This window comes from Rosa chinensis, chromosome 2 (assembly GCF_002994745.2).
Source record: "Rosa chinensis cultivar Old Blush chromosome 2, RchiOBHm-V2, whole genome shotgun sequence".
In the NCBI taxonomy this organism is placed as follows: Eukaryota; Viridiplantae; Streptophyta; class Magnoliopsida; order Rosales; family Rosaceae; genus Rosa; species Rosa chinensis.
Genome location: NC_037089.1, coordinates 4,691,823 through 4,711,167, shown reverse-complemented (window position 1 = coordinate 4,711,167; position 19,345 = coordinate 4,691,823). Strand labels below are relative to the sequence as shown.

At 38.2% G+C, this 19,345-nt stretch overlaps 3 protein-coding genes and 1 long non-coding RNA gene across 5 annotated transcripts; 2 read left to right on the top strand and 2 right to left on the bottom strand.

The window, feature by feature from the left end:
• Window positions 1–422: 422 nt before the first annotated feature.
• Window positions 423–7,253, top strand: LOC112186619 (probable ADP-ribosylation factor GTPase-activating protein AGD14). Its single transcript, XM_040515326.1, has 14 exons — window positions 423–636; window positions 1,102–1,208; window positions 1,663–1,724; window positions 1,825–1,912; window positions 2,024–2,085; window positions 2,163–2,259; window positions 2,420–2,866; window positions 3,830–4,480; window positions 4,573–4,734; window positions 5,064–5,168; window positions 5,279–5,362; window positions 6,000–6,162; window positions 6,294–6,339; window positions 6,563–7,253. The coding sequence occupies exons 2-14, from the start codon at window positions 1,110–1,112 to the stop codon at window positions 6,699–6,701; spliced, it is 2,205 nt and encodes a 734-aa protein (XP_040371260.1). The 5' UTR covers window positions 423–636; window positions 1,102–1,109; the 3' UTR covers window positions 6,702–7,253.
• Window positions 7,254–7,404: 151 nt separating this feature from the next.
• Window positions 7,405–9,193, top strand: LOC121051849. The gene is made up of 2 exons (XR_005807193.1): window positions 7,405–7,476; window positions 8,386–9,193. It is a non-coding gene; the product is annotated as an uncharacterized LOC121051849 (long non-coding RNA).
• Window positions 9,194–10,773: 1,580 nt separating this feature from the next.
• Window positions 10,774–15,328, bottom strand: LOC112187576 (F-box/kelch-repeat protein At3g06240). 2 transcript variants are annotated; one of them, XM_024326434.2, is made up of 3 exons: window positions 15,262–15,328; window positions 13,624–14,648; window positions 10,774–10,846 (listed from the first exon to the last, which is right to left on the bottom strand). In XM_024326434.2, the coding sequence occupies exons 2-3, from the start codon at window positions 14,616–14,618 to the stop codon at window positions 10,792–10,794; spliced, it is 1,050 nt and encodes a 349-aa protein (XP_024182202.1). In that variant the 5' UTR covers window positions 14,619–14,648; window positions 15,262–15,328; the 3' UTR covers window positions 10,774–10,791. The 2 variants fall into 2 exon arrangements, with proteins under 2 accessions (XP_024182202.1, XP_024182203.1); XM_024326435.2 differs by having other exon boundaries at window positions 10,782–10,849; window positions 13,627–14,648.
• Window positions 15,329–15,746: 418 nt separating this feature from the next.
• On the bottom strand, window positions 15,747–16,977 carry LOC112183520 (F-box/kelch-repeat protein At3g06240). Its single transcript, XM_024321905.1, has 2 exons — window positions 16,171–16,977; window positions 15,747–16,010 (listed from the first exon to the last, which is right to left on the bottom strand). Exons 1-2 carry the CDS (start codon window positions 16,975–16,977, stop codon window positions 15,747–15,749), a joined length of 1,071 nt encoding a protein of 356 aa, XP_024177673.1.
• Between the last annotated feature and the right edge of the window lie 2,368 nt (window positions 16,978–19,345).

The window sequence follows — 19,345 nt, the reverse complement described above, 5'->3', positions numbered from 1 at the left end:
CGAAGAGAACTCAAATGAGCGAAAATAACTCTATTGACTATTGAAAATGAGTTTTACAGTATATTATTTTTATTTTATTTTAATATATGATGATGTTTTAACATGAAATATTTGGGACAAAACAAATAACCCCATCAAAATCACCGAAATTAGAAATATTTAATTTCATAGTACTCAAAGTCCTACCGCACAAAGGCCCGAATTAAACAAAGAACACTTGGGTCAAACAAAAGAAAACAGTACGAGGAACCAGATCCAAACAAAAGAAGGAAATTTTAAACAAAATAAGGAAATAAAAAACAAAATTTATCCCAAATAATTAGTAAAAAAGATGGTAATTAAAGCCCTTAATGATTCTAGTCGCCTTGTATGACCACAGGTGGACCCCCACCGTCAATATAGGAATTTGGCACTCCCATAGGGACAGCGTAACGCCCCCTGTGTCCGAGAACACTGCAAAATATCCCATCCAACTCTCTCTTTCATTCTCTCTCTCTCTCTCTCCTTCTTCGAAAAACACCAGCAGATTTTGATTAAGCTCTTCAGAGCTCTCTCCTTCGATCCGCCTACTATATGCAGTCCATAGATCTCCGCAACGACGTCGTTTGCTAGAACCGCACCAGAGCTTCTTCGAGGTCAGTACTGTCGTTTTCTGATTGATATGTAGTTCGGCGAGTGTGACTTTTCAGATCTTAGCTTCGTTATCTGTGCTTGTTCTTCAGCTTGTAGTTTTTGGATGGTGTGAGGAAGAGAGAGGAAAATTTGGATTTGATTGGATGGATTAGGCTTGGATTTGTTGAAGATTTTTGATCGCTGTGTTTGATTTAGTTCAGTTAAGTCTGCATTTTTTGGATGTGAAATCGATGTAGAGCATAAAATTTGTGATTAAGCTAGGGTTGATAAGCAATGGATTGGAGGTTCAGTGTTTTAATTTGTTTTTTTTTTTGGTCTGGCTTATGATTTCGGTGTGATTTGGTAACATTTCTAGTGGCTAAGTTATGATTCAACTTGCTGTTTTTTGTTGTTGTTATCTTGAGTTTGTGTTTGTTTAATTGTATTTAGAGTTATAGTGAATGAAACTGTGGGTTGAAATGTATTAGGAAGTCAAAATGGCGAGCCGAGTGAAGGAGGACGAGAAAAATGAACGGATTATTCGAGGCCTTCTTAAACTTCCTGAGAATCGCAGATGCATTAACTGCAATAGTCTGGTAAGCAATGCATTTCTCTCTTGTTCATCTAGTTTTGAGCGCATTGATTTATCTGCTACTTGTGCATTTGATTATTAGATTGTTCATTAAGGCATACTTGCTCATACATAGTTACTTGACGTGCGAGAGAAACATCATTTTTCAGTAAAGAGAACCATATCCTTCTTCTTAGAGCAACGATTAGGCTTAGAAATGATACTGGTGACAGTGGCACTTCCAAAGTAAATATTTATTCTGTTCCTACATAGAGTTTATAATAAAGTATTAACAGTATAAGCTTGTCAACTTTGGAACAAAAATAAATGTGGAGCTGTATCCACACTTTCTGTAAAGGAGTTAAATGCATCAGATTGCTGATATAGTACATTGGTCGGGATGCAAAAATTAGGGATTTTCAGTGCAAAGTGTAGAATTTGCACATATTATATCTTACAAGTTATTTTCTGCTAAGCAGGGACCGCAGTATGTTTGCACGAATTTCTGGACATTTGTTTGCACCAACTGCAGTGGAATACAGTAAGTTCTGACCACATGCTCTGCTGCATTTTTTTTTTCCTTACAAAGTATTATCCTTGCTCTTTGTATGAGTTTGTTAATTACATGAATATATTTCCAGTCGGGAGTTCACGCACCGAGTAAAATCTGTGTCAATGGCCAAATTTACGTCGCAAGAAGTTAAATCCCTTCAAGAAGGGGGAAACCAGGTATGCATGCATGCATCTTTTCAGTTCTTACACATATGTTTGATATTTTCTTTTCCATTGATAATCTTCTCATTTTCTCACATTGTACTCGTCTCTGTTTCCCAATTACAGCGTGCAAAGGAACTTTATCAAAAAGAATTAGATCCACAGCGTAATTCCTTCCCTGATAGCAGGTTAACATTCATTTTTTTTCCTACTTTATATTGATCTTTGTAAATAGTGAGTTTCTGATTCAAACTTTTGCTACCAGTAATGTTGAGAGACTTCGAGACTTTATTAAGCATGTGTACGTGGATAGAAGATATACTGGTGAAAGAAACTCGGACAAGCCTCCGAGGGTGAAAATGGTAAATTATATTTCCCCGTATATTTTATTATAAGGTGTTACTTGGGCCAAAACAAAAAGCGTATAAGCTGGTACCTATAAACCTAAGTTGACCTTACTGGTTCCATGATGAAACTGTTTCAAATGTTTCTGGGTTTAAGTTTTGAATTATTGTCATACAGGGTGACAAGGAAGACTCTTATGAAAATAGAAGGCTAGATTCATATCAGGGTTCTCGAAGCCCACCATATGATGATGAACGTCGTTATAGTGGAAGGTCCAGCCCCGGTGGTAGAAGTTATGAGGAGCAAAGAAGTCCTGGATATGATCTAGAAAGTCGACAGTATGGTGATTCTAAGAGAAGTCCTTCTCGCCCTGAAATTGTCAATGATTGGCGTCGAGAAGATAGATTTGGAAATGGTAGGAGATATGATGATCGTAGAGTATCCGATGGAGATTCTAAACTGGACGCAAAATCTCCTGAACGACCAAGAGATATAGATTCGTCCAGTCCCCCTATGGTACGACCTGTTAGAGATATTTTGGGGGATAAGACAATACCTCTCCGTATTATTGAACCTCCCAAAGCCAACAATGTTAGGCCTACTGAAGGTTCCGTGCTTACACAGGTGATGAGTCTCCACTTTAAAACTGCATACTGCATATATCTGCTGATTGAAACCTGCTTTATTTGATAAGTTTTATTTCCTTGTCTTTTTCTATTGGTTCATAATTGGTGTTTAATCATGTTCAAGATGACCTTGAGAGTAGCTTTATTGGGATCAAATGAACTTGAAAGTTTTGGAAAATAGAACACTACTAGATGTTTAATAATTTGAGGTATTCGTGCTAAAGGTTCTCTGTTTTATCCTGTATCCCCCTTCCCGGGATGCTAAAGAATTCTTAATTTCTCCTTCGAAAGAAAGAATTATGATGCTGATCCCTTAGTATTTTTCAATATATAGTTGAGTTGACTGTTCCTTGGTTCGTTTGGGGCTTCTCTGTGGTAAATCTATTTCCCTCCCAAGGGGGCATCTTGGGTTGGAACTTGGAACTGGATTACTGGCTTTTCAATTTAGTAGAGTATACGAGAGTTCAACCCGAAAAATTGGCATGAAGTAACCTGGTTGTGGCCTCCAACGGGCCTGCCTTGGGTTTGTCTAATAATTAATTTCAGTATTAATGAGTGGATTAGCCTTAACTGACAAAGCAATATCTTGCTGGTTGGTATATGATTGTAGTTACTTGAGTTTAATATTTGCTCATTTTTACTCTTGGGTTTGTAACTTTGTATTAGTAAGTATGACTCTCTCTCTCTCTCTCTCTCTCTCTCTCTCTCTCTCTCCATATTTGTATATCTATCTATAGACGCCTATACACCAGCACAAGCTTTATTATTTACTGCACTCCTAATATTTTCAGGCAGCTTACATGTTCATAGCTTTTCACACTTTTCCAAAATGATATCTACTTCAATTCTGTTATAAAGAACAGGCTTGTGCTGCTGTAGTTGTCTGAAATATTTGTTTGTTTTTCTTTTAACTTTTCCAAAATGCTTTTTAGTAATTTCTTTCATATTGTTTCAATTGCAGAGAACTGCTTCTTCCAGCAGCTTGGGTTCCACCAATGGGAACCCAGTTGAAGTGAAAGTGGAGACTTCTGGAAGTTTAATTGATTTTGATGCTGATATTGAACCTGCTCCAACTCTAGCAGTTCCTCAAGCACAACAAACTTCTGTAACTCAATCATATTCACAGCCAGAACATTCACACAGTGACAACAACTGGGCCTCTTTTGATGTTGCTCCACAAGTGAAAGTATCTCAAGCTCCTGCAAATGCAAATTCTTTGGAATCTCTGCTATCAGAGTTGTCTGTTTCAGCACCTGTCCCTAGTTATTCTGGAACTGCAGATAATACTGGGGCTTTTACAGCTGCAGGTAACATGACTGCACCATTCAGTGGTAATTCAGTCATCACTCCTGTAGGACACACAATGTTGCCGACTGCTTCTCATACAGTTGCACCGATTTCGAGCTTGTCAACATTTCCCCCTGTTGGTGCTCCAGTTGCAATCCCTGGATTGGCTCAAACATTCCCTGCCAATGCTAGTAATTTCCCTGCTACCGGTTCTGGGCAATGGCCTAGTATGCAGCATCAGCAACCTTCTTTATTTCCTGCTAATGGTATTCAGTCTGCCTCTCAACAATACGTACCATCAGTTGGTGGAGCTTCAAGCAATCAAGTGAGCTTATGTGACACCCTTGTCAATTTATTCTTTTAGCATTTTGTTACTATTTTGTTTTCATTCTTGTTTATCATATGCTTTTTTTGTAGCCATGGAATTTAGCACATGCCCCAAATGCACAAGGTCAACATAGCTATCCAGCTGCACAAGCACCACAAGATGTTTCAAGATCTACCAACAATGTTAGTACTGTTGCATCACAAAATTCGGCTGGGGATGTAAAATCAATTGGAAGAACTGCACTTCCTGAGGTAATTATGTTTCTATTTGGCTTTCTTGACAACATTATACAAGGGAAAATTTCACTTCTTTTTTCTCCTGTAGTTCTAATTTCAACTAGTTTACCATTATAGTTGCTAACATCTTCAGTATGGCCTGAATTTACTCTGTGTCACATATGTTGACCAAAAATGTAGATTTAGAGTTTTGGATACTTTAGCAAAATAAGGGTGAATTAGTTGAAGTTGGAACTGTATCGACTAAATTAAATTCGGGTCTAAGCAATAGGGACCTTAAGTGTGATAAGCTTACATATATTTGTGCAACTGCATACTAAAGAAGAAAACTGAATTACTTGTAGGATCTTTTTGCGATGAACTATTCATCCTTCCCTGCACCAGTTCCTGGATGGCAAACTGGTCCTCCTCAGGGTATGGGGTTTGCTATGCCATACAACACTGCAGTGGTATTTTCTCGACCCAATGTTTTGCATATAATGAGTTAATTCTGTTCCGCACCATTAGTTGTGTAAATCCTATTTAAATTCAGTACATTTAAATCCATGTTTATTTGCAGCCCATGCCCAGTTTTCAGCAGTCGTTAAAGTCAGCAAACCCGTTTGATGTCAGTAGTGGACCTCCTCCAGTTCAAGCCTCAGCAGTATGTGATTTCAGTCCATTTTATATTTACTAGTCTTTGCATCCACACTTTTTTGCATCAATTTAATTTTTTAAGGTAAGAATCAGAATATACTGACATGCGCCTCATGCATGCTTGGCAGCCTATCAATTTTGAATGAGTTTACTGGTTGGAAAAAGGAAGTTGGGGCAAGCAATTGATCTTAAAATAGGAACTTCAAAATTTCTATTTAGCCTAGAAGGATAGTTTAGTTTAGCCCAATGAAACTGGCTGCAATGCTTGTTATTGTCAGCACATCCATTGTTTAAGCTTCTGAGATCATGTGGTTGTTCATGATTCACAATCTCCATCCCCTTTCCTAGTTTTATGTCAATTTGCAACATGCAGAGTGGGTTTGCACTTGTATGCTTTATTTATTTATTTATTTGTCTACCTCTTCACATATTAAATGGGATCGCACACGAGGCATGGTGTTAACTTATTACTACATAACTGGTCCTACCTAACAACTTGGACGTTTGGAATAAGTTTCAATTCCTTGTTTTTGCTCATAATAACAAGCCATCAGAAGTTTGTGTTTTAGCTGTTGTTGTTCTTGATATCTTCAATTGATGCACAAAGTTACTATCCTTTTGTGATGTATTTGCCTGCGATGCAGTTTCCTTCCACGGCATCCTTGCAAGGACCGCTACCAAATATGCAGCCTCCATCTGGCTTATTGCGTACAGCTAGCCTTGGGACACCCTCATCAGCTTGGGGGCCCTCATATTCATCTGGATTGCCTCTCCAAGCACCACTATATGCATCACAAATGCCTCCAAGTAATAAAAAGCTGCTTTTCCTTCTTGTTTTTTCTTGTTGTTTTCCCTTATTGTACATAATGAAAAGTTATTTATAAGCATTCATTTTCTTAATTTGGTGTTGGTGCTGAATTGTGATTTGAAAATCTCAGGTGGCTATGCGGGGCAACAAATTCCGAGTAGCTTGCCACCTTCAGGGTAACTATAACTGTTTAGCTTTCATTTAATTATTTCGACCATACATGTACACTTTTGATAACGTTCAACAGAATAATTAGGAAAAAATGGTGTTACTGTCATCAGTATTGTCAGTTTCTCTTTTGTTTCAAACCCTTATACTGTTTTTACGTTCTCAACTTGAAGTAGTTTTTTTATTTTTTTTTACAGCAACTAATTTGCATACATTTTGTTATACTTCTAGGTATCAAGGAGCAGGGGGCTTTGGTGCTGAGGGAGCTGCTTTTGGTTCATTAAATATGGATCAACAGCCGGTTGGTAGATTCTCAGCACCTGCTACCCCAAATCCTTTCCCGTCTACAGGAGGAAACCCATTTGGATAGTTGTGGAGAACAAAGTGTGCCTTATCCCACTCAGGGTAAGCATTATCTTCTCGCTCTCAAATTGCTGGGTGGAAAGTTTTGGCTGCTATGTTGGTAGTTTCTAAGTCATCTGATGCCGCCTAGTGAGAGAATTTTTTATTTTTTATTGGATCATCCCCCTGGGTTGGATCAGAAGGTTGACACCAATTGTCATGTACAATTTGTTGCTGTAAGAAAAGGAAAGAGAGTATATAGTAGAAAAGGGGGATAAAGCCATAAAGGGGTACAGACTACAGTGGCCTTAAAGGGAACCTAGGTATCTTTTTTGCCAGCCAAGGTATTTATTGGTATTTGCAGCATTCTATCGGGTGATCCCTGTGTTCAATTGCTTCCTGGGCTTCCCCTTAGTTTTTTCCCCTCGTCATTCTTCGTTGCTACGTTGTATGATTTTGCAATCTCTTCATTGTGTTGTGAGCTCATTGAATCTGTGTAAGCTAATGAATGAAACAGCAAAATGTTGCAGTCGAATTGAGTTTGTATGTTAATATGATTTGATGTTATGTTTTGGTCTTGGTGGAACTCTCCATTAAAGCTTTGCTTTCGCTACTTGATCAACAATTCAACACACAAACCCCTTTGCATTCGATAACATTTTTGGTTATGGACTAATATTTTACCGGTATTTAGTTGGCAAACATGTGTCTTATTATTTTTATTTTTTATAGGTGAGTTTTAGCGACGAAATATCGGTCTTTCAATTACATCCTCTTTTTGAGCCTCGGTTTTGCTTCTCTTTGTAAGTTGTTTCTTAAATATTTCTCTCTAGTTTGCAAAGCAACTATGGCCGCGTTTGTTTGCCTGGATTAATAATTGGATAGGACTAAAAAAAATCCAAGCTAGTGTTTGGTGGTTCAGTTTACTCAAGGATTGAAAATTAAATCTTGTCAAGGTAGGATATAACTCTCCTGTTGGGGTCCCTGGGTCAGGGTCAGGTTGGGGTAGAGAAGAGTAGGTGAGTTTGCATCTGAGTATTGGTGGTGGTAGAGGAGGAGTTGAAAACGGATCTGGTTCTTATACTTATCCATTCCAGCTCTAATCAGAACACATGAAAACATTAAAACAAATCTAATCTTATCCTAATCCAATCCAATTATTATCCAAATCCATTCCTATCCTGGATGCCAAACATGGCCTATAATTATTATTTTTTATACGAAAACAACTTTCTCTAAGACAATTAAAGTTATGAATATGAAAACTAGTAGTGTGTGACACCGCAGTTGGACTTGGTAGAGACTTGAAGAGCTCTGATGACTCATTTTTTGCCAAGCATTCGGCAATAATATTAGGGGATGTGAGCAATCTTTTTTTTTTTTTGGTCTTTCTAAATGTATCCAGCAAATATCTAAGTATACCCAGCAATTCTTTTACACCCAGCAAAAATAACTAATTTCCTGTAATACCCTTTTCTTTAGTTAAACCCAGCAAATTCGTACATCCAGCAAAACTCATACAAAATACAGACCGACTTTTGCAATATACTATGTAGTTCATCATCCCCGTTGCATAATCCAACATATTTGAGTCACTTTGACATCGCAGAAAAACAAAGGAAAGTAGAGGAACAAAAGACAACCTTTTCGTTTTTGTTTTTCTTGGCTTCTGTGGAAATTAGGAATAACAACTATCGTAAAAACTTGTGCAGTTAAGCAGCTCAAGCCCGTCAATGCCATCAGATCCCAGCCTATCGTCCGCCTCATTGTCCATGTCGAACAATAACCAATAACCAATAAAGAAGCCCATATGGGGTTTCTTGATTGTAATTGGTGATATGCACCATGTGCTTACCACTTCCGTGAATGAAAGTATAGTGCTCTGTTCTCAGAGGGTTTTGGAAGAAGATAATGATGACAACTAGCAGCAACCTGGTTGTGAAAGTTAAGTGGGAGAAGTTTTTTTTTTTTTCCTTTTCTTTTGTCGGAATAACTTCATTCATGGAAATCGAAGGATACAAGAGAGAAGAACAGAAATTAAGGCATGCATGACAGGCCGCAAATGCAATGAGCTATTCAGAGAAGCCACAAGTCCCACGGCTATTTCTGAATGTCTTCATACATGTTAGTTTTCTCTCTTTTCATCTCTGCTTTTGGGATATGATTTTCATGTGTTGTGCTCCATTTTTGTGTCTCTGATTTTCATCGTCAGACACTTTTGTGAGGTTTATTTTCAATTTGTTCCATGGAAAACGGCTGGATGTTTGGTATTCTTCATTAGAGTGTAGGGTTTTGTTGGGTGTATAAGTTTGCTGGATTTAATTAAATATAGGGGTATTATAGGAAAATTGGCTGGGTGTGGTTAGAGATTTTTTAAATTAATTGGGTGTAAACATTTTGTTGGGTATATTTAGAAAGACTTTTTTTTTCCCCTCTCTCATATAAGGATGTAATGATGTATATGACAATATTATGGCCTTAATAGAAGGGTCTACATCGTGTTGCCCTTAATTTCCATAATTTTTTGTCTTTGCCTTGATTTTCAAAATTCAGTCTGATTTTGTCGATATTTGGTCTCGAAAAGTTATAAATGGGTGAATCACCAAGCACCCAAATTTCCCCCACCCTGTGTTTTACCAAGGAAAAAGAGAGAGATAATTGATTTTGATGTTTGAGTTTGTTTGCCACTAGCATTTCCAGACGCCACGAATAGGAATCCTTCTCTTACTTGTGCGGGTGTGTGTGTGTGTGTTTCACACATCTTATATAGGGTTTAGGGTTCAGGGTTCATCTGTATTCTTAAGCATTCTGCAAACAAAAAAGATGGAAGACCGTGGCCAAAACGTCGACCTTCCACCCGAGATGATGCATGAAATTATTTCAAGGCTACCAGTGAAGCCCTTTGTGCCGCTTCAAGTGTGTGTCAAAGCCATGGCTGTCCCTAATATCCCATCCTGATTTCGTCGCAAACTATTCCAAAGCCATTGAGAATAGCCTCCTTTTTACTTTTCTTTGCCCGGGACATGATTTTCGACTATACTCTTTGGATCTTGACCAGTTTCTCAATGAGAGTCATAATGTTGATGTTGATGGTTTAGTAGCAGCACCCACTGAGCTCGACTTTGTTTACAATCATCTTCTAGATGATGGATGGGATTCTGCTTGGGTTCCCTATATCCATTATTCCTACTTTGGCTTGTTCTTGTCCCAGGTAATTTCTGGTGGGTTTAGACGACGTTACAATTTGATCAACTCTGTAACCATTGAATCGAAGACACTGCCAGAGGCACCAATATGGAGACTACCAATAAACCCCCTAGTTGGACTTGGATTTGATTACTACACCAATGAATGCAAGGTAATTCACGAGCAGGAATATTATGATGGAATTGTGCTTGGTGTCTGTACAATGGAGAGTGATTCTTGGGGACAGATTGAGTGCTTATTTCCCTACAAATCTTTATGTAAACCTTTAAGTTATGATGGAATCGTGGTGAACGGTGCTGTTCATTGGTTGGTGAGTAAGGTTGCAGATGGAACATTCGTGATTATGTCTTTCCTTTTAGCAGAGGAGGAGGTTAGAGATTGGCTATGTATAACATTAGTATCAGAACGGAATGCATGGAATGCAGGAGAAACATTTAATGAGTTTGTATGTTAATATGATCAAATATTCTGTTCTTTCGTTGGTGGAACTCTTGAATTAAGCTTCAGTTTCGCTACTTGATTAACACACGAACCCCTTTGTACTGGGAAATAGGGGAAATTTATGAAGCAAAGAAAAAGCCCTATTATCATATAATAACAATTCCATTTCCATACTTCAGCAAATTACATCAAGTGTCAAAGATAACCAATAAACATCATAAGCAACCTAATCAACAACGGTGAATGACATGTAGATACTGATAGTAATCAGAGGCTCTGTTAACAATCTAAAAAGAGAAGAACAAAAAAATAGTTTATTTATTGAATATCTTAGATGAGACATGACTAGAACAACTTGAAAGGAAGGAAACTAAAATTACGAATATCAAAACTACGTCAGACACCGCACTAGAAAGACTTCATGTGTATGAGTGACTTGAGGAACCCATATTTGGAAGCAGCAGTAATATTCAAGGATGTCCATCATCTTTACTATTCTCCAGTTGTTCTTGATCAATAAGAGGCTTAAGGCTCTCCACATAGACACCCATGCTACCAAAACCATCAACTTCACCAAATTCATGAAGAATCGATAGAATCCAGAAACTTTTATCATCAAAATTGCACATAACTAACAATGTTGCATCAACCAGCATCAAATCATGAGGTTCTGTCCAAAAACCAGAATGTAGTAACCGGTGATATGGGATGCCGAACTCCATTTTAGTCCAAGAGTCTCTCACTCCATATTCCTTCATGACCCAAAACTCATTGTATGTTTCTCTAGGTGATAATGAGAATGATGTTATACATAGCCGATCTCTGAAGACGCTCAGTTCTACTGTACCGGTGCTGCAATTAGGCGGTACTTGGATTTCTCTAATCTCCTCCTCTGCTAAAAGGAAAGATATAATCACCAAGGATTCATCTCGCTTGACCAACCAATGAACACCCCCATTCAGCACCATCCCATCCTTCCTACAGACACGAGTCTGTTTGTAGGGAAATAGGCACTCGATCTTTCGCCAAGAATCAGTCAAAGAAGCATAGACACTAAACACAAATCCATCGGTGCAGCCTTTCCCTTCAACCACCTTGTATTGATTAGTGGAGTCATCAAATCCAAACCCATATAGTTCCCAAGAAAAAGACATCTTTGTTATTGGTGTCTTTGGTACTTTCTTCCATTCCTTAGTCACAGGATTAATCAAATGGAACCCAGAATCTGACCTGCACATCAAGAAGCTATTGCAGGAAAGGACAACGGGAACCCAACCACTGCCAATATTGTCATGAACAAAGTCGAGCTCAGTGGGTTTTGCTACAAAATCCAAATCATCAACATTATTATTCCTCACAAGTGCAAAATTATGGTTGAGGAACTGAACAAGGTCCAAAGCGTAAAGGCGTTTACGTGCATGGTCAGTAAATACAAGACGCTGTCCCTTATCCTCAATGGCTTTAAACTGGCCCTGGTCTTCCATCTTCACGCAAAATGTAGATTTTATGCGGTTGAAGTACAAACATGAACTTGTGTTTATAAGCTGTACACATTCCTTGGTCTTGGAGGAAACAGATAAAAGGACTCCTATTATATTCGTGGGTAATTTATTTATAACAAATTACTATTTATCTTTAAGCTGTCTATCCCTTGGTCTATGAGGAAACTGGAAATATTCAAGAAAAGGACTGCTATTATATTCGTTTTTTGTTTTTGTTTTTTTTACGCTGTACAATTTCCTTTGTCTTTGAGGAAACGTATCCAAGAAAAGCAATACGAAAACCTTTGTACTGTGAAATAGAGGAAAGGATCTTGTTAAATCCAGATTTACATGATAGTTGTGCAAGGATCTTGTTATATTCTCTTTTAGTCGATTAATGAAAAGTTTGAGAAGTCGTGATATTCTCATTGACATCATTCGGTATGTATAATTACACTACTAAATATCAAGTACAGAGGTCAAACTTATCTAAACTACTCTACTTATCTTAGATAAAGATAATGTAGGAATTAAGAACTCTTAAACCAGCTAGCCAATTAATTGCCCCAAAAAAAACCAGCTAGCCAGTTCTCACAAGCTGAAAAAAACAACATTTCCATTCCCACACTTATTTAACAAATTAAAGCCCGCTACAAAGTAAAATTAACAATGAAAACCAATAAGCATCTTAAGCAACCTCATCATAACATTATATAGCAGAGGTTATGTAATTGACTGGATCCATCAATGTTCTTTACTTGTCAGGTTGTCATGTTCTTCTTGATCAATAGATGCCAACACTACCAAAAGATATGTAGCCGAACTATGAAACATATTGCCCCCGAATATCAAAGTGTTATTTTTTGTTGCAAGAGAATTTATATTTCTAGCAATCAGCAATCAGGAAACTTTGTGGCCCAGAAGACATTGAAAATAGTAGTTTAGTTTTTTGTTTTTTCCTCTCTTCCTAATCAAATTAGGAAAAGTCACCATAAAAAATAAAAATAAATAGAGAGAGATTTCACGGCTGAACCAAGAAACATGTTGGTCTAGGAGTCCCAAAAATTTGAGGAACATTATTCCACTATCTTAAATAATTTATTACACGAGCATATTGTGGGGAGTTCAGTTCATTTAAATGTTTGGAGGCCTGAATGACTTGTTTCCTTAGAAATTTTGAATCTCAGAAGAGTTATTTCTCTTATGCTCTTGGATATTAACTTTTCCTGAAACAAGATTCTAAACTGATGACGTGAAAATTTACTTGGCTGATCCCATATACATGGATGAAAATTTACCAAATGTGCAGCCTCCAACTTGGCTTGGTGCCAATCTTCAATAAAGGGTATCGACTTGGCCTTAAAGGGAACCTAGGCATCTTTTTTTGCCAGCCAAGGTAATTATTGGTGTTTGCCGCATTCTATCGGGTGATCCATGTGTTCATTTGCTTCCTGGGCTTTCCACTAAGCAAAGAAAAAGCACATCTTACCATATAATAACAAATCCATTCCCATACTCTGGCAAATTACATGAAGTATCAAAGGAAACCAATAAACATTATAAGCGACCTAATCAACAACGGGAATTGACATGTAGATACTGTTAGTAATCAACAAAAGCCTCAGTCATCAATCGAAAATGAGGAACAAAAAAATAGTTACTTAATATATCTTACATGAGACACGACTACAACAACTTAAAAGAAAGAAAGGCAATAAAAATAGCGAGACACAATACTAGAAAGACTTCATGTGCATGAGTGACTTGAGAAACCCATTTTTGGAAGCAGTCGGCAGTAATATTCAAGGATGTCCATCATCTTTACTTTTCTCCTGTTGTTCTTGATCAATAAGAGGCTTACGGCTCTCCACATAGACACTCATGCTACCAAAACCACCAACTTGGCCAAATCCATGACGAATCGATAAAATCCAAAAACTTTTATCATTAAAATTGCACATAGCTAACATTGTTGCATCAACCAGCATCAAGTCATAAGTTTCTGTCCAAAAACCAGAATGCAGTAACCGGTGATATGGGATGCCAATCTCCATTTTAGTCCAAGAGCCCCTCACTCCATATTCCTTCATGACCCAAAACTCATTATATGTTTCACTTATTGAAAATGAGAATAATGTTATACATAGCCGATCTCTGAAGATGCCCAGTTCTACTACACCGGTGCAGCAATTAGGTGGTACTTGGATTTCTTTAACCTCCTCCTCTGCTAAAAGGAAAGATATAATCACCAAGGATTCATCTCGCTTGACCAACCAATGAACACCCCCATTCAGCACCATCCCATCCTTCCTACAAACACGAGTCTGTTTGTAGGGATATAGGCAGTCAATCTTTCGCCAAGAATCAGTCAAAGATGCATAGACACTAAACACAAATCCATCAGTGCAGCCCTTCCCTTCAACCACCTTGTATTGATTAGTGGAGTCATCAAATCCAAACCCATATAGCTCCCAAGAAAAAGGCTTCTTTGTTAGTGGTGTCTTTGGTACTTTCTTCCATTCCTTGGTAACAGGGTTTATCAAATGGAACCCAGAATCTGACCTGCACATCAAGAAGCTATTGCAGGAAAGGACAACGGGAACCCAACCACTTCCAATATTGCGACGAACAAAGTCGAGCTCAGTGGGTTTTGCTACTAAATCCAAACCATCAACATTATTATTCCTCAAAAGTGCAAGATTCTGGTTGAGGAACTGAACAAGGTCCAAAGAGTAGAGGCGTTTACGTGCATGGTCAGTAAATACAAGACGCTGTCCCTTATCCTCAATGGCTTTAAACTGGCCCTGGTCTTCCATCTTCACACAAAATCAGCTTCTCCCCTAAACCTGATGCATCATGACAAGACATAAGTAACATCAAATAGGACAGCACGGCTTCCATTCCTACTGTGTATAGATTCTCTTTAGACTATGAATACCCTCAACAGATATTAAAAGGACCCCAAGAAGATTTATATAACCAAATCAACAATGCTAATTTTGTCATACAGATATGCAAAAATAAAGCTCCCAACCGCACATGCAATCCTTGTGAGAACAGTACAAGCTAAGTAAGACAACCCTAGAAACAAACAATAGAAAAAGAGATATTTCATCAGTTACACAGACATGTACATTGAATAGCTCAATAGCACAAGCCCATTTGAGTAAAACATGCCAATCACTTTAGAAACCAGATCATGGTCATTGAAATAGCGCAAGTACTTGTTGTCATGCAATGAAAGAGAAAGCCTTAGCGATTCTATACACTGGCCATCATATAATGAATTCTAAATTTTTCAGAAACCCACAAATGACAGAGACAACAATTGGAACTTGAAGTGAACCAAAAACTATAACAAAGTTTTCAATTTAGTCATCAAATCAAGAACAGATAACACTAGGAAGAAATGGTATAAGCAGACCAACTAAGGGAACAGGAATGGTATCAAGATCGTACCTTTAGGGTTCTTCTGCTTCTTGAGAGCGGGAGAAGCAGAGTTCAATTGATCAAGCCCTCACTGCCGTGCAACTGCAACCTCAAGGGTTTTATATTCTCAAGGGTCGGTTTTTGGACTATTGGGCCTTAGACTAGTTTGCAAAATGGACCAGCCCAACAAATATCAAAATGGGACAGAATGATGGCCCAACTAACTATTATTGTATAGAGTAAAATGAAATAGAAAATAACAGTCCCCGTCGTAATTAATGGCGTGATCACCTAATCTCCATGCATTCCATGTATTGTAAGTAGACCACATGCAGAGAAAACAACACTATAATCCACGCTTCTTTAACAAATTACAGCAAACTAGAAACTATTCGATCGATTAACAAAATTAACAATGGAAACCAATAAGCAAACTAATCAATGTACGTACAAGAGCCTCGCATTGAAATCGCAAAGCTAGGTTATGCTAAAGAGATCGAGAAGAAACAAAGTAGTCAAGGATGCCATTGAGGAGTGGATTCATCAATCTTCTCTACTTCTCTCATGTTCTTAAGCGAAGCATTGGAAGCAAGACTCTCCACATAGATACCGAAGCTACCAAAATAACCATCAGCTGTGGTAATATCACCATTCGATAGATTACAAAATGTTCCATCATTAAAATTGTACATAACCAATGATGACTTATCAAACACCAACAGATCATGTGATTCTGTCCAGAAACCGGAATGTGATAATTCCTGATATGGTTTGGAGACCTGCATTTTAGTCCAAGACTCCCACACTCCATATTCCTTCATGACCCAAAACTCAGTAGATTTCCATCCTCCTCGTTCTAATGTGATACATAGCCAATTTCTAAAGACCCCTAATCGATCTATATTCTCGTCGTATGGCTGGTAGTGGAATTTCTCTGACCTCCTCCTTTGCTAAATTAAAAGATATAATCAACAATGGTGGATCTTGTTTGGCCTCACACTTGGCCAACCAATGAACATGGCCATTCAGCACGATTCCACCTGTACTCATAGGAAAGTAGAGAAATTCACCCTCAACTCGTCGCCAAGAACTAGTTTCCAATGTATAGACACTAAACACAATCCCATAAATGACATATACCTGCATGTTAACCACCTTGTATTGATTAGTGGAGTAATCAAATCCAAAACCATAATAGTCCAAAAAATCAGGCTCCCTTTGTAGCCTCCACGGTGGTGGCAATGGTACTTTCTTTAATTCCCTCGTTGCAGGGTTAGTTATCAAATGGTTATGCAAAAAGCTATTATTTGTTTCAAAAGGGTCAGTTATCTGGAAGAATAAGAAGTTATTGCACGTATGCACAAGGCCAGTACAATTGTATCCACCTCTTCTTGGAAGATTATCGAAAACAAAATCGAGCTCAGCTGATGTTGCTACTAAACCATCAACTTCAACATTATGATTATGGTTGAGAAGCTGGCCAACATCCAAACAGTAAACGCAATCACTTTCCCAGTCAGTAAATAATAGTTTTAGTCTTTGGGACAACACATCCTTAATCTCAAAGGCTTTAGAGGAGTGCATGGCAATAAAATCAGGATCAGAGATCAGGGACCGCCATGACTTTGATACACACTTGAAGCGGCACAAGGGCTTCACTGGTAATCTGGAAAGAATCTCATCTATGATCTCCGCTGGAAGGTCGACGTTTTGGTTTCCCGTCAACTTGACACGACGGTCTTCCATCTTCATGTATCCAAACCCTAACAAAGCTTTTTAGAAGATTTTTATCCTTAGAAGTAAGAAAAGGAATATATATATGTGGATGGGCTGATGAGTATCCTCCAAATTTTGGGCCTGGGCCTGGATCTGGACCAATGAGTCCATGACATTATCACACAAGACCTTAAATTTAACATTATTGTAAGAAAAGTCTCTCGATTTTTCTTAAATTTTATTGAATCGTCGATTGAACGTCTAATACAAAGTACAAATCGTTGTACAAAAAAAAAGAAGAGAAAATTAGATATAAATCCAAAAAAATTCAACATTTTATTAGAAAAAAGAGTTAATTACATATAAGTGCATATTTGAATGTTTTTTTAGCTATAAGGCCACAAACTAGTTTTTTCCCTCGTAAAGTCACTAGATTAAAAAGAGTGTTATATTTTGGATATTAAAAACTACATATTTACATAAATGCCACTAGAGTACAAAGTCAACAATCATTCTCTCTTTCCTCTCCCGCTAGGTCTCCGGTCAACTCTGGCGGGTCTCCGGCCCACTTCCGGCGAACTCCAACAGACCTCTGTCCAACTTCCGGCTACCACAAAAACTACTGTCACTAACACCAAAAGCTACTGTGGCTAGCAACAAAAGCTACACTGATGAGATTGTCGGCAACCTCCGGCAATGTTACAAAAACTACTATCACTAGTAACAAAAGCTACTGTCACTAGCAACAAAAGCTACTCTCGTGAGATTTCCGGCAACCTCCGATGAAATAACAAAAGCTACTATCACCAACAGCAAAAACTACTCCTTACCAAAAAAACCTATGCTCCCCAAAACGAAAAGCTACTATTTCCACCAACGAAAGCTACTGTCACCAATACCAAAAGCTACTCTCACCAGCAACAAATGCTACTCTCACCAACACCAAAAAACTACTCTCACAAACAGCAAAAGCTGTTTTCACCAACACCGAAAGCTACTCTCACCAACAACAAAAGTTATTGTCACCAACACCAACGAGCTACTCTCACTAACATTAGAGAGCTACTCTTGTATCAAAAACTACTCTCACCATCAACAAAAACTACTCTCACCAACGCAAAAAGTCACTATCACCCCCGCAAAAAACTACTTTCACAACCGACAAAAACTACTCTCACCAACGTCAAAAACTACTATCACCACCACAAAAAGTTACAATCATCACCACCAAAAGTTGCTATCACAAACAACAAAATATACTTTCATCAACATCAAAAACTCTTATCACTAACAACAAAACGCTACTTTCACCAAAACCGATAGCTACTCTCACCGACTCTGAAAGCTACTCTCACCAACATTGAGAACCTCTTCACTTGCTCTCTTTCTGAAATGATGCAAGTGCAAGAGAAAAATTGTCAGAATTCAATCACAAAAACAAAAACACAAACCAAAATAAAACACCATCAGAAACATAGATTCCATGGCATCAAAATTGAACAATGAGGCATAAAATTAAGATCCAATTTCATTTCCTTCTTAACAGAAACTTCAGCAATTCTCATTCTGTCCTACAATTATGATCTAATCCAATTAGAAAACCACAATGGATCTACAACATTATATAGGCAACAAGCAATAATCAATTGATCGAATAGAGATCAAACTGAAACAATTTCAGTCACAGGAACTAATCTAAGGTTTTGTTAATACGAGATCAAGGATAACAATGTCAGAATTCACCGAATCAAATTACAGAGTAAGAGAACGGAGATCAGAGGTTCCAGGCTTCTGGCCATCGAACATCATCGTCCGGATCCACTACCTCAGCTCACTGAATATTCTCAGCTGCGGCGGATTGACGCTTTGGACTCGCTTGAGTTTGACCACGTTTGTCCACGACTATGAAACCTCAACTTCGCCGTCTCCGATAGCCGCTTTCTTCACCGCCTCTCTTCCATAACGTGATCGAGTAACTTTCCGAGACAACTCTTCAGTTTCGCTGAAGCTTCTCTTCTTTAAACTCGACCTCACCTCACTCTCCGATCCAATTGAGAATCTGCCTGACTCGCATGAAATCTCGCTGCCGAAGTATGAGCACGAGGTCGAGTTCACATAGAAACCAAAAGCCTCACTGCGAGCATTCAGTTTATGAGACGAGTAGAGAATCGGACAGATCTGAGTTGGAATCCAGTGAGGTAGCTCCGATCGGAGCTTCGTCGTCGTCTTCAAGTGTGGCTGCGCCGTTTTGAGGTTTTGCAAGCTTGGATCGATTGGAATCTGATAGGCTATTTCTATACACCTAAATAGATGCACAAAAATGCCTATAACTTAACCCTACAAGAATGTCGAAAATAGTATAGGTAAGTAGGGATCGTTCCCGCAAGAGATTGTGGTC